Source organism: Anopheles aquasalis, chromosome 2 (assembly GCF_943734665.1).
Source record: "Anopheles aquasalis chromosome 2, idAnoAquaMG_Q_19, whole genome shotgun sequence".
Classification (NCBI taxonomy): Eukaryota; Metazoa; Arthropoda; class Insecta; order Diptera; family Culicidae; genus Anopheles; species Anopheles aquasalis.
In genome coordinates this window covers 73,878,147-73,893,715 of record NC_064877.1, presented here as the reverse complement: position 1 = coordinate 73,893,715, position 15,569 = coordinate 73,878,147, and the positions used below count along the sequence as shown (strand labels likewise).

At 47.7% G+C, this 15,569-nt stretch overlaps 1 protein-coding gene across 2 annotated transcripts in view; it reads left to right on the top strand.

The window, feature by feature from the left end:
* The window catches only part of LOC126570517 (uncharacterized), a 41,009-nt gene that overhangs the window by 17,867 nt on the left and 7,573 nt on the right, over positions 1-15,569 (top strand). The window contains exons 2-3 of one of the 2 annotated variants that reach the window (XM_050228317.1): positions 5,504-5,843; positions 10,225-10,391. In XM_050228317.1, coding sequence (XP_050084274.1) covers positions 5,784-5,843; positions 10,225-10,391 — 227 coding nt within the window. In that variant the 5' untranslated portion in view covers positions 5,504-5,783. The remainder of the gene's footprint in view (positions 1-5,503; positions 5,844-10,224; positions 10,392-15,569) is intronic. The other variant, XM_050228316.1, reaches the window with a different exon arrangement.

Here is a 15,569-nt window from a genome sequence, read left to right as displayed (position 1 = left end):
TGTTGAGCTGACAGCTGCCATCAGCAGAAGTGCAAGTCCGGTGCGAAAAAACATAACCTCATAACTTTGTCAAAAACGCTGTTCATTCAAATGCCTTCTCATTGCGTTCTCCATTTGTCAATGTCTGTCTGTCGGGCCCCGGGAAGCACTCGGTATCGTTCTGGCGACTCGTTGATTTGTGGGAAATTTGCTGCGCTACCAGGCGTCTCCACCGAAGCGCTCCCTTCCATCGAACTCGACTGTCACGTGCCCATCCGTGGGCGCTTGATGCGTCCATTCAGCGTTCCGTTGCGGCACCAGATTCCTACTCTTCTGTCCATCTTCCTTTTTTGCATGTTTTCATTACTCGTCCTAGGTCCCTTGCTCGATGCTCGATGGGAAAGTGAGCCATGAGTGCACGGTACGGGCGCGCTGATTTGCTTATCGCGCAATCTCCATTGCCTCCCCCGGGGCCGGGTCCCGTTGGTGGTGGACGACCGGTCGGCCAAGAATGAAATAATATTTTCCGTTTTATGTCCCGCACTTCATTCTAACGCCTGCGGTGTCACATCGTTATCGGGAGCTGACATTAATTTGAGAACACAGCAGCGGGCAGCGTGAAGGAGCGCCCTTTCCAGTACATATAATGGTGCTAATCTGCCAAGGGCAAGCAAAGGGAAAGCAAACCCGGTCCCGGTGGCTCCCGGTTAACCGACCATCCAACATTATGTGACCAACGGGATAATGCGATGGGATAAAAGCGCGATGCGAACGACGACGGTTGCCGTGAAATGCATCACGTGAAATGAGAGAAATTGCGCCCTCTTCTCGCTTCTGTGCTCGTTAAGATTGATTAGGGGTCGGTTGATGGTGGACCGGGTTTTTTTAACAAAGAATCCCGGGAACCCCTTTCCTGGGGTCCGGGGACACTTTTCTTGCTGTGTTGCCTAAAAAATGACCACGACAATTGGTTGATGAATTGTAAAGATGATAAAGCGTTACTTACGCTTCGTGCGAATGCAGATTACATGTTTTTATAAATCCTGTTCGATGTTTTTCTACCTCAGACTTTTATTCTCTCGTTATCATGGACAAAGAAGAGGGAGATTTGATTATTTTTCCTTTCACCTCGAGTGATAGATCACTTTTTGGAGTATTTCGAAAGAAAACAATAAATTTAAAATAAGAACAGACCCCCAACGGCCTTTAATAGCTCATGGCACTCATTCGTGGAAAGGTTAAAATTGTTTAAAATACATAAAGTAGTCTCAGTCAATCTCTTCTTTGCTTCTCTCTTTATCTCTTCCCACATTCACTCCGAGTGGATGGAGTGGAAATACGGATGACCAACTTGCAATCCGCGATACTCCCCGAGGGGCGAGACTGAGTTTTCCCCAAACTACTCAGGCGTAACGGATTCACGGAAATTGCCGATGAAAAACCATAACGCCCAGGGCGCTTTCAGTAAACATTTTTACCCAATTATGCAAACTTTTGTTTCAATCAAGCGCCCACAGTAGTGCCAACGCTACTCGCTGTTCGTGCGAATCGCTACGGCGACCTTATTCGCCAGAATTCGCTTCAATGAACCTTCGCACTTAAATGGTGTTTACCAAACCGTACCGGCAAAAATGGCCTCCAGAATGGCTGGTCGAAAATCTGTAGTAAATGAATGCCCCTTCTTTTGGCAGATTTTAGCTTCCAATTTATACAAACATTTTATTTAGCCGGAGCGATGCTTTGTGCGACATCGCTTCAAAATGCCAATTAGAGCGGCAAATATGTTGATTGGATTTCGCTCTAAACTCAGTCGATCCCTTCGCCAAGCTGCACGGAAAGCGAAAACATGTGAGCATAGGAGAGAGAGAGAGAGAGAGAGAGAGAGAGAGAGAAGGCGCGGGAGGGCGAGGTAGAGAAAAGCATCTTTTCATTTTGTCGCTCTGCCACCTTCCAGCATGGTGTGTTGTCGATATTGAATTTACTGATGAATCCCAAAAAGCCTGTGTCCAATGAAGCGTGCAGTGCTCGCTGGTAGCACCTACAGTGGGGCCGTACTAAGCAGCGACATAAACATCATCATCGAGACCTTGCTCATAATAATGCTGCTAGAGCTAGTGAAGCGCAAAAGCAACACCATTTGGTTCGAGCTTTGCCCGAACGGCATCCCATGCTCCCGTGTACCGTTGCTCAGTAAATGGCCTTTAATTTTATCTTTTTCGCAACAAACACCGTACGCCAAGGGGAAGTAGGTTGACTGACGTATTCCGGCCACCATCATTGGAAAATGTTTTCATGGAAACGAACATCAAAATACAGCACTCGACGTAAATTTGATTTCTTTTTTTTACTTGTTTACTTGCTAATCTACTGTCATATTGGGGGAGCTTAATTACCTCATGCGGTGCACTTTACATATTAAAAAATGGTATTATACCGCTCCGGAATCAATTAGCGCATCGGCAGCCGGCAGCTGTAAATCCGGATTATGATTTTTCACTTCAAAGAACTGTGCAACCGTACGCTTTCAATTATCCTCACCGGGCCGAACTGCATCACGGTGGATTTTCTCAGAACACTCGCTAATACAGCACAGCAGGCGACTTTAATCTGAATTGAGGATTTGTTGGTAGAATCACTTTGCATGCCGTGCATTCACCGCCCGCCCCCGGGGACCGTTGTTTGTCGTCGACCGGACCAGTGCACGCAATGCAGTTTCCCGATTCTCGTGCAGAAAACATGGTTCATCTGTTCAAAACCGAAAAACACGCGCCACTCGCTTTTACCAACTGCATTGCGTTACAAATCATAACCCAGTACCCCAGTGGACAGCTGCCGCTTGAACGAGGCGGTCCGAGTTTTTGCCAGAACGGAAATAATTTATTCAGGCATGTTCGGTGGTGAGCAGAGTACGTACGACATTGCAGCACCACGGGACACAGCATGCGGAGTGCAATCTTGAAAAAGCTGTTTCCCCAACTGGAACCCTATAACGTACTAGAGAGCTTGCTTGCCGGCTCGCCGGTTGATGGTACTGTCCTGATGCGAACGAATAAACCAACGAACTTGACACCAACCTACGCTTTTGCGGGCGTATCCATAGCCTTGAACGGGTTGCATTCGAAAAACTATTCCAGTCCGTATGCAATGCTGCGTAATTGATGTGGTTCGGGGAAGTTTACTGCATATTGCAATGGTTTAAAGCGAATGGTTCAGATTCTGTGGAATAATACATGTATTGAAGCCATTCAATTTTAGTAAACAGTTAACAGTGCGCATTACGAAGAATTTGCACAAAGGAGCATTTCAAACGCTTCGCTACCATTTCCATTAAATCCATTAGCCCGAGTCTTGGCCAGAGGGAAAAAAGCAAAATTGTTCGAAAGACGCTTCCGTGACGGCAAAACACGACTGCTCAAAACAAGGATGGCAATTTGTTCGGTTAAAAGTTTGGTAAAAACTTCCTCAAACACAAGACAAGCTCTTGGTAGGTCGCGTCAGCCAAGGTCTTCATCTTCTGCTGCTGCTCATGCAAATGCAGAACTTCCGCCATTGTTACCAGTTAACGGACATGCAAATATGAAGCGGCAAGCGGTATTTTTCAAAGTTTCCTTCACCGACCGACGGATGAATGATGAGCAGAGCACATTTTAGGGGGGCGAACATCAGGAACAGCGATGCGAGTCGGTTTGATATTTGATTTACAGCCACCACCACCGAACCCATTCCGTTGCCGTTGCTTACATAAATTACTCCCGTTTCCCGTTTCCTGTGCTGTTAACATTTCACATTTTACATTGCAATATGTATTAACGCAACCGAGCCGGGGAAACGGTTTTTCTCCAGGAAGTTCTCCTTGAATGCGTCGAAAGTCAAACAACCGTACCACCGGTTGTGCTTGTGTTCGTGCATCGTGACCGGTGAATGTCAACAAGCGGCCCCAACACAATGGAACCAATTGCGTGCCTAGCGCAGTGCATTACTGAAAATGGGGAGTTTCAACATAAACTTCCCGTTCTTCCGCTCCATAGCACCACAATGTGAGTGCAGGCGCGCGTTTGGTGATGACAGGAAAACCGAAAAATGGCTCAATGCACCGCCCATCGCGGTACACAATGCTCGAATGGATAATGGGACCATTGCAGGCCATTCCAGCAGGACTGTTGCGCTAGTTAGCGTGAACAACAACCTAATTTATCCACTCCGCAACAACGAGGGCCGGACCGTCGTGACCGACGACAGGCAAATGGCCGCCCTCATTGCACTACGGACCTGGTACACATAGGACATCCTGTACTATCCTTTAGCCTCAGGTCTCTAATTGATTTACACATATTTGCAGCACATTTCTGTGCCATTTGTGCTGTGGAGGAACATCGGAGTTGGGAGAACTGGAATGTGCCACAGGCAGTTGGCATTCACTTCCTGGTGAAGGACTCTGCATCGTCGGAGCCGGTCAGCACAGCAAACGACAGAGCGATGAACGACTGTTTAGCACACTAGACAGTGGTGGATTATTGTGGATAAGCAACTGTTATTTTTGGGATATCGGAAACATTATCATCTGGTTCTTAAAAGGTGTTTGCAAAAGAAGAGACTAACTTTTAACAGGACTTGTCACTTATCAAAAACTTCCAATGTTGGCCACATTTCTATTAACAGCTTGCACAAAGGAAGCCCAACTTTTGTCAAGCAAAGGATCGCCTTCACTAGCAATTGACTCGCTTTTCCCGTTCTGTACTGTGTTTCTGTTCGACGATACAACGATTGCCGGACGTCATGAGGGCAGTAACACTAAATGTCCTACGGCTACATGTCTACATGGCTCGTTCTAGGAAGGCGAGGGCATACCATCAGTCATACTCGACTGCTCGACCGACTCGATGACGAACCGACGGGCGAAGGATCGGGTATCATTTCCCTTTCCCAAAACATTCGCGCCCCCTCCCCTTCCGGAAGGCAGAAATGTAATCTTCGATTGTGTGTTTGTGAAGTTGTGTAAGGGGCGAGAGAAGAAGTCACACACCAAATTTACCGTATGACCCCGTTTATGCCCCCACGGCTGAACTCCACATCGAGTGCTCGAGAGTCTGCTGTAACGACATTGAATAAGGTCATGTTTTTCGGCTCCCAGCTCCTCTCGGCTCGCTTTCCGTTCACTGGAGTGGCCCAGAACTTGGCGTTATTTATCATACCAGAGAGTAGAGCAGAAGGAAGGAAAGAACATATGCGATCGAAAGGAGGCAAACACAAACACTTCCGGCTGCATCATTGTGGTAGCGACGGCGTGAGTTGTGTCGTTTGCTCTCCATCTGCAGACCGTAGTGATTAATATGGTACCGAGCAACACTAAACCGCAACGTTATCTGCATCATGACGATGAAGCATTTGAAATGTTTCTTTTGGTTATCAGTGCAACAAAAAATCCCCGCGTGCTTCCGGTCGACTCGCAATTTACGCAATTTGAAGCAGGAATTTCAGCGATCTCATGTTTATCATATTTGTATGATTCATCGAACGTCATTAGCGGCAGCCGAGCGTTTTTTGAGGAGCGGAGGGAGGAATTTCTTCGAGAGCAGAAAACGAAAATGGTGCCAGTGAGTGCGCATCGGTGGCTTATGAACACGCTGATGAAGCCGGTCTTCCAGCATCGATAGTGTCGGTGGATTGATCGTGGTAAATTGAGTGCGCCCGGAGTTTGAGTGTGTTTGTACTGAGCATCGAGTGTGCTTGCATGTGATAGCAACAGTAGCCGTAGGAGCAGCAGCAGAAGAGCAGAAGGCAATCCTGCCTGGCAACAGACCGACATGTTAGCCATGCACCACATGACACCGGTAGAAGTTACCCAAATCTCTAACCTACACACGGTGAGTTGCGTCAAACGGAAGCAAAGTGGGCTCTGGCCCTCGTACACCACTTCACCGCAAAACTCTTTGCTCGTTCTTTGCTCCGTCAACTTTACTAAGTGATTTCGTTTCAAAAATCTTTCAAACACTTCAACCCCGTACTTCCCAAACCTCCCCCCAGAGATAACGAGCAGTTGATAGGAAGTTGAAATTAATCAACTTTTCTAAGTCGTGCCACCACCACCACCACCACCACTCCGATGCACGGATAACGCTGATGTGCTGGAGATGATTTTTAGATAAACGCTGTTCCCTGGTGCCGGCACAACGTCATTATCGCTGGTCTGTTCCGTTGGGGGGGCGGGGGCAGCAATCCGACTAACAGCCGTGTTTACCTACGGAAGTTTCCACGTTCGCTTGTTCATTGTCTGCTGCAGAAGCAAGCTGCCTAGCACTCCTGGCAGCGTCGACAACATGTGTATTTAATTAAAATCTTGTCTCGTGCTTCCATTCCCCGCCTCCCGGGTTCGACAATTTCCATATCAGAGATGCTGCATTTCATATGCATAAGCACCATTTCGGGGGAGGCGCTGTTTGCACAATCCTCTTGCTAGCAGCACATGCGTATGTGCTCTTTTTATTATCTTTCAATTACAATTCCTTCGTGAAGGCACAGAATTTGGTAAAGCAACCGCCATGCTTTGTGCGGTGTAATAAAAACAAGAGTTTCTAAAACTTCCACCTTCATTCAGCAAACGCCTTGCAATATGTTAATCATTTGCGTTGGTTATATGGTTTCGGGAATATGCAAAAATCTTTCTTCTTTTTTTGTCCACAAATCACACACAATTAGATAGCTAGACGTAGGGGTTAACGTAGGTCAAAAGATTAAACATTCTAAGAAATATCAGCACTGCAGCCTTTCGGTTGAATGCAATTCTCAATCCCGGCGCTAATTGGAAACGTTGCGGCTAACCACAAAACTCGCACCACCGGATCATTAATGGGGACGACAGGGTAGAAGCTAATTCTCCTTCCGGGACTTTCATCCTCGTGCCTCGTGCCTTTTTAGCCCTTTCACAGCAACGAAATACAGGGCTAGAGTCGGCCAGATTCCGGGAAGTGCCTGGGGTTCGGGGTTTGAGGATTTTTCTACGGTCAACTTTCTCACTTTCTTGGCCGGGATTTTATGGCCCCTGGCAACCGGAGGTGTTGCCAAAACCCGTGCGTACACAGCACAGTCGCTACGTGACACGGCGTAGAGCAGCATAGCACTCGGGTCTAACCAGACAAATGAAGTGTCGTTAGGGGAATGCCAACAAGCAGGCATCAGCAGCAGCACAGGATGGAACTGTAACCACCGGTACGTGGTCAACCCCTCATTACGCATTTCACTTTAACAACAACTACAACTTGGGCGGCGTTTGAGCTGAAGCTGAAATTTGACCAAGAATTTAGTGCCATATCTCGGGATCAAAACCATTCCCCCCCGGCTGCGATGGCGTACGGTAAAGGCCATACACCACACCGCACAACAGGTGGCACGAGTTCTCGAAACCTCTCCTTCTGAGTAGATATCTCGAGTGAAACCCGACACTCCGGGAAGCATTTTAATTAAGCTCTAAGCCCTTCTGCTGCGCTGGGAATAGTGTTCATGGCCATGGCAGTCACATTTGGCACTACACTACGGGCTAGTTTGCGTTTCCGGCAGCGCCCGGTGGCGTTAGTTTCGAGCAGGGTTTTTCATTTAAATACACCACACCCGGTGTACCGAGAAACATGCAGAACAATTTGCACCAGGTGCCACCAGGTTTACCGGCTGCAGATGAGATTGTTTCGTAGCCTTAAAACACTTATTTTGCTGTCCGGAAACACGTCACTCCCAGCAGTGCAGCACGGGATGAAAATGGCCAACAATTTGATTATTACACCGCAGAGGTGCCTGGGATTATTCGAAAAAGTCTAAAAAGTTGGTCACCAGGTCAACTATTTATTATGCAAATTGTTTAATCTAGTAGGTTCACTGATCAGCGCCAAAAAGGTTGTCCGCTGGATAACTTTTGGTCCCGAGGTCCCGTGGTACGCTGACCTTTGACCAGTGGCGGTTATTCGTTTGATGCTCATCGGTCAGCTCTACCAGATATTGATCGAGTTTCTCGTAAAGTTTGATGGTATCGAAACCCACAAGAGGAGGGTGCTTTTGTCGTAAACCAAAGGCAAAACTCATCATCTCTTTGGCCATCGATGCCGGGTGCTCATAATTAACTCACCACAGAACAAATTTTTCAATAAAATTTCATTTAAATGCCTTTATTAAATTCTTTTCAAATGGAGCCTCCAGAGTTGTTGAACTATCGGACGAAACCAGTTCAGTTGGCTGGCTTCCCGATGGACTATCCACTGTCCATGACCCAAAACTGCGACCGAAATGTGCTGATACGATGCTCACTGGATGGTGGCTGGTGCTGTTACAGCAACCTGTTACAGCCCACGAGGTCACGATGAATATTGAACATACTACAAACCCACACAAGCACCTCGCACCGTACCCTGCACCACATTCTACCACTGCAGTAAAGTTTAACCGATGCTGGAGCTGTAGTACATGCGTCAGAACACAGTTTGCGAGAAACCGCCACGTTGTTCCTGGGGCGGTCAATGAAGCCTACAGCACCCGAGCAAGCTCCGATGGTTGGTTAGCTGGCTGGTTGGCTAGTTATTAAGTTCGGTGACGCGTATAAACGGTGGGATCGGGAATCGATAGAATTTTAATGAGTCGGCGGGACGATGAATACGGGACGGGTGTTACTGGCCACCCGGTCTGGTCTGGTCCAATCTATTAGCGAGGAAGAAGCGAGAGAGTGTATTATTCATGGCGTGAAATGATGATGTTCACCATTCGGTTGCTCATCGCGGGAATGGGATTGCCGGTTGGTCGCTGGCCACAGGAAAAGTTTTTTTTCATTCATTTTAAGTTGAGCTTTCGAAGCAGCAAGGGGCTTAAGCCAGTTAATTACGCTCAACATACGCAGAAGTACGCCCATTTTATTATTAAACATGATTTGATGTTAACAATGCAGGATGTAAAGATAAGTATCATTCTAATAATAAACTTGATCTTCTGGTTTCCGCAGTTTTTGATTTTCAATCAAATGTTGAGCTAATATATACATCGCAAGCACTTGTGGCCTACTGTTTCAAAAGACACACGCAAGTCGCTAGCAACTCTATTACCGCACAAACCAATCCAAGTAACCAATCTAACTTTTCTCGAAGCGCGAACAATGCACACAGTCCGCGGTACTTTACGTTTCTATCATTTCCCGTCCGGAACTGTCGCCATTGCAAACGTCCAACGTACTGCAGCATCCGTTTCAATTCATTCCATGTCTTGGATAAATTTGCATTCGCGAGCACCATTGTTCCCGGCCCATTTGCCGTGGCGTGCTTCCTTTGCTGAACTCCACTCCACTGCACGGCAGCTGGTGGTATCCTTGGCTGGAGCAAATTGTTCTACCCATCTGCTAACATCTTATGGAGCATCTTGTGGGACTTCTGCTGCTGCTTCCTTTCTGCTACTGGATAAATTGTCACCAAATCGTCTTCCGGCTATATCCGGTAGTCCCGCTGGTGGATGATGACACTCTCCCGAAACTGTAGATAGCTGCAGTCATTGACCTATCGAAACTTTCACCATTGTACCATCACCCGGGCACCCGGGGAGCACATTTCGTAGTGGCATTAATATTCAAAAGGTTTCAAAGACATGCTCAAGCACATGGGACGTCGAAACAATGGCATCGTTACATCGTTGCAAGCAGGCAAGGCAGTACAATTTTGCAGTTCCAGAAGCCTCCGGAAGCAAATCCCGAAGCGGAAGGGCTGGGCATAACAATGGTACGATACTTATGGTTGGTAAATAGAAGTAAGCCCACTCGCCTCCTCGGGCACGTGTTTGCTCAATGAAGCGAGACGAAACCCGAATGGTAGAGTGGATTTCGTGAGTGCTGTGCACGCAAGATGCATTTGTCCTGGTAGCGAGATATCTTCCGCCCCGAGGACAAGAAGCAAACACTTTACCACTTTTGGGGGGAATTCATCGTCATATGGCTTTCTGGAGGGCACTAGTTTGAAGATTGGAAATGAGAGAATAACTTTTAGCTAAATAGATCTATAAGAAAGTACTCACGTTTTTGTGGAATGTATATTTTTAATTTGTGTTTTAACGACAATGAAGAGACAAAATCCAATCTTTCTCTATCGAGGACATCATTGCAGCTTATCCATGATTTAATTGTAATTCTTCTTCAACTCTCTGCCTCACCATTTCTTCAATATGAAGGTTCGAAAGGAAATCATAAAATGTTAACGTTAACCGCCAACATCTGCTCTTTCGTTACAGCTCATTCTCGAAATTAACAGAGAAGTGGCACTGTTCCGGGACCTGCTCATTCACGTCGGCCAGTCAAGGGACTGTCCTGAGCTGCGGGAGAAAATACGGAAGCTGCGCCGATCCTGCGTCGAAGCCTGCAAGCATACCGCCGCCCTAATACTGCCCCAAATTCGAACGTAAGTAGCATCGCAGCTCCAGTGCATTAGCGCCAAGGCATTATGCCTACAAGGGCTGCAAAAGTGTGCGTCTGCGTGTGTGTTACAGTTGACTTTGTGTTAGCGAATTATCATCTCATTGTCATCATCGTTGGATAAGCATATTTTCACAGCGTTTCCCTCAAGACCTCTCAAACCGAGTGCTCCGTCTGCCAGCGCAGCATTCGGGCGGAGGTTAGACCTTGAATGTTTCAAACAAGTTCCGTGGCTCGTTAATGCACTGAAAAGTCTATATCATTGTTGCCCTAGGTAACACGCCAGTTCTCGGCGCACAAGAGATGAAGGGAAAGTTCTCTTCGTTTCGTTTCGTTTCGTTCGCTGACCAACGGGCGGTGTGCGTGCTGTGAGCGGAGGCCACGCTGCCTCTGAACTAACGAGATGCAAACAAGGATCCGGCAATGGCCAGGCCGGAAGTTGTTTTCTTCAACGAGCTGCTGAAAATTGGCTCTGGCCAGTTTAAATATTTACCGTCTCCGTCGACGCCAATGTCACTGCCGGCCTGTGCTGGTTTCCTGCCCTTGGGTATATGTTGAATGTTGTGCAAAAGACAACTTCACATGGCTTTTATAAGCGACTGGTACAGTTGTTCTGAGAATGACAATATCAAAAAGCTGCGTCAGAACACAACTACTTACTAAAGATGCTTGGAGAATAATTGTAATGAGGTTTTAATGAGATCGTCTACAATTGTTTGATGAAATGTGGGATTGAAACAATTCATGATCCAACATAAAAACTTCCTAAGATGCTGTTAGAACTTCTTGAACGAAACAAATTGCGCCGCACGCCTGGGATCTCTTAGAACAAATCCAATAATGCACCTTCTTTCAATTCCAACTCGCACTAAGCCGTTCCTTGTCGCAAACTAGTCGGGGACGACGGGGGAAAAAGTTGGACATTTCTCTTTAAATCATCCTTCCACAACTCCGCCCCGTCGTCCGTGCTGGATAAAAGGATATAATAGCAACCAACAGGTATCAAAATTTGTGCAATTTATTGCATCTTCCGTTCCCGTCACGTCTGTTGCTGCTTTCGACAGTTTTTTTGCTTTTTCTTTTGCTTTCTGCTGTCGGACTCCTTTGGGCGCGGCTTTGTTCGCCAAGATAATCGTCTGGAAAAAGTTCTGCTGCCAGCCGGGTGACCTGTATCGCTGTGTGTCATTTGAGACCACGTTGGCCTCAGCAAAAGAGGTGTCCGTGGGAAGTATCAGTCGGGCTAGTTTCACGTACCGCCACATTCCTACTTTGCTCTAGTTCCTGTTCCATTTCGCCGATCCACAGGGCCTTGTCGAGCTGACAGGTTTTGTAATGCAACTTTTCCTCGACGGAAAGGCCGGGACGACAGTTGAACGCGAGCGGCGTAGCCTTATGGATTTTTATATCCGCTGAAAGGCAATCGGCAGCGAAGAAAATGGCGAAACTTTATCCTGGCATCTGTTCACGGTCTGCCTGGCTGCGATTGGGAGCACCGTCTTTACAGGTGACGGCTTCAACTAGCCGTGATCTGAAGCGAGTGCAAGGCTCTGCAAGATGTTCATCTGCTATCTTTATGGTGCTCTATGATCAGAGATGGTTTTGATATTACCCTCTAGAAATGTCCTTTTTTGCATCCATAAACCAAAGCCTCTTCATGGGCTGCATGTTGAAAGATGCGGCTGAGCATTGATATGATAAGCACGTATCCACTCTCTTTCGCTCTCTAGCTTTCAATTCGAAAATACCATCACTTGGCACAAGTTCACTAGAAAGTAAATCACATTATTCAAGCGAATTAATCTCATACTTTTCGATGAAAGTTTTCTGCACTGCACGGAAAGCACGTGTCTGGGTTCTCTAGCTTCCCACCCGATGCCGTCTTATCAGTGCTCGTCCGAAATGCGCCCATCGCTGTGGATTGCAAGTGAAGATCGAGATGAGAAGGAGAAATAAAAACCAGCACACAAAAAGCAGCAGAAAGCGAATAAAAGTAGAGAGGCAGAGCGGCAGTAATCCGTCTGGGTTGGAGGAAATTAGATGATGTACCCTGGGGCCTCACTTAATGAAGAAGCCAGATCCAAACAGTTTGAAGCAGCGCGCCGGTACGAACCGTTACCGTACTAGCCAACTGTCTGGCTGAGGAATAAAAAGTAAAAAAAAGAAAAGGGAAAACGTTATCCTAAGGGCGGGAATGCTTTTCAATTGTACAAAGCAAAGCAGAGAACCGCCTGCCGGCCGGTCGCTGGTTCGCAGTGCAACGATCAAGTGACTAACACAGCGGCTAGCCACCGTCGTCGTCTATCTTCAGTGCCCCGTGGCTATGCGGCACTCTCTGACTTCACACTTTTGGACTCCCCGGGAGCATTGATCCAGGAGGTAATGATAACCCACGACGACGACGGCGACAAGACACTGCACTGAGCCTGAGATTTGCTAGAGGCGCGTAGAAAACGACGAGATAATCTTCTATTCACGCCGTGGCGGTGGCCTGGCTGCCTTGCGCTCACTGTATATTTATGAGCGAGCTCCACAGGAGACCAACGCCAAGTGATCCACCGCTAAGGGATCTGCGGTTGGACCTGTGGCCCCCCCGTGGGATCACGTTTCACGTGGACGCGCAAGTGAGATTATAAAGTTCAAATAATTCACCCGTAAATCATCACCCGGGCCTATATCTTTATAGTGGCGGAAGAGAAGCGCACTTTCTGAAGGCATTTCATGCTCTCACTGCCGGAATGGCCGCCCCAGGAAGGCATTCCAGGCCAATAAATTATCTTCAATTGCCGCTCGGTGCACAGGCGGCGAAGATGCGCGAGAAATATGTTTTTGTAAAATATAAATTCTCGCCTAGAGTCGGCGTCGGCGGCGGTGAACAAATGGCTAGCCAACCAGCCGGCCTGCTAGGATTTAAAATGCGGATGAGACAGTAGCGAAGGTTCCTGGAACCACACTCCATGAAATCATTCACTTCGTTTGGTGCTGATGCTGCCTGCACCGGAGGGCCTGACATTAGGGAATGGCCTGGAACAGAGGGAACGGAGAGCCTGATTTATCGTCCAACGGTTTAGAGGGATCCGCAGCAAATCGGTAACCGGGGAACCATTGCCATTGCCGCGATGACGCATTCCTGTAAATGCTCGCTTCTAGTCACTTAAAAAGAGGGAGACGAAACCGGGAACGGGGTGCAACAAATCATGCGAAGGTACGAAGGGAATGCAAAACGGGTTAATGTTGGCCACCTAATGGTTGCCACGGACTGGCGCAATATTATCTAGAAAAACAGGAGCTAAACTGCTGCTAAGCTGGAGCAGGTTGGCTTTTATAGAAATAACACATTTCGGGAATGAAAACAATTTCTTTATGCGAAGCTGCTCCAGATGGTCAATCTCAGAGATCAAGGTGCAAAGATGAAAATGGAACTCTCGGATATCGCCTCATCATTGGGTGATGGTAAAACTTTCCCAATAAGTGCCCCAATTTACCATCGCCCTAAACCGTGATTTCTTCTAGTTTATCTTTAAAGTTTACACAAACACCGGGTGGAGGTCACTGGTCCGTAAGCTAGGGCCGACACACCGAGCATTTGGAGGCTTGTCTGGAGGGTTTTCTGTTTTCTTTACGTGCCGGCACATCATTCCCGCTTTCCACTCGATAAACACAGACGCGGTCTGTCATTTATCAGCTACTTTACACCTGCGCCACGCCACGTGATCTTCGCCGCTCACTTCTCGTCATCCGGATCGCTCTAGGATATCCGGCAAGCGACGCAAGGGAACCATTTGATGCTGTTCCTGATGAGGGTTCGTTCACGTTCGTTGGCGGGGCCACTACCACCACCACCACCCTGCCACACCAAGACCGATTGCGGTCCCCGGGTAAAGTTTTGATACACTTCCGGACTGCCAGCTCTTCGGACGGATGGCTTAACGTTCCCGTGGCCCTTGCCACGAAGTATGTGACCAACGGCGTGTAATGAAGTACATTAATTATGAACGTCTTCCGTACGTCGTCGTCGTCGTCGTGGGTCGTGGGTTTCTGGATCTCTTCACGACTAACGTGCTAACGCTACCGGTTGCCGGGTTTGAAAACACACAAACCGAAAACAACACTCCAACTCCCAGGGCTCCAGTCTGTAAAATTCCTAAGCTTACAGTAGCAAATTGTTTTCCACCTGTTTGGTACCGGTGGTCGGTGGTTTCGAAGGTACGGTAGACGCGACGCTGTCCTAGGGATGACAATAAATTACTCATTCGAGCACCTGCCCCGGGTCCTGGTCCCTGGAAGTGATACCAAATGTGTCCCATCCTTGTCCCACAGCACATCGATCGAAAGGTACGACGCGTGGTAAACAACACCGTGCGCTTACGGATCGTCTTTTCCGGTCCGCTCATCGATTAAAGGTGATCTACTGATGGTGGGACGTACCCGGAGGTATGCTACTGATGTTTTATTTTACTTTATTGCCCTCGTAGCACCAACGAGGCAACGAATTGACGAATTTGCTGCTTCGGGTCGAGTTGTTTTGACTTGAGTGTTTGCTCGTTTAGCAGTAACACAACCACGCATTCGAAAGCATATGCAGATGATACCACGTAAATACCGCACCTGCGAGTGTCAGATAACCCCTCCCCACGGGGCTGCGATACCTTAGAATGCTTCAAAGTGAACAAGGATCGAACGGTGCCGCTAGCATACTATTATTATCATCTCATGAACACGCTCCAGTTACCGAAAGAGTGATCATTACCATCTGCCCTGTATCGACGTCCGTGGCAGATGGAAATATGCCGCACCATCGTTTGCGTTTCCATGGATCGGTACCGGGGAAACGGCAGCCCAACATCCATCGAACGCCTTGCGCCCAACCTTCATTAGCGTTTGCGCTGTCGACTAGGATGGTGAATTGATTGTATTAAATTAAAGCCACTCCACCGGCAGCCGATGGATCGGTGAGATCAGTAGTCAAGCCGTTGCGCGAGGCGTGATAAAAGTTCATCGATTCCCACTCGGCTCGGGCCACCAGGACCAGGCTGGTTCATTAGCGAATGGAATTTGGTGAATCTGGAAGCAACGGTGCGTACGTGACGCTCTCCTCAGCAGTATGATTCCTCGAAGTGAAAGTCTCAAGAATTCGCATAAATCGATGAGTTTGGGATACAAAGAG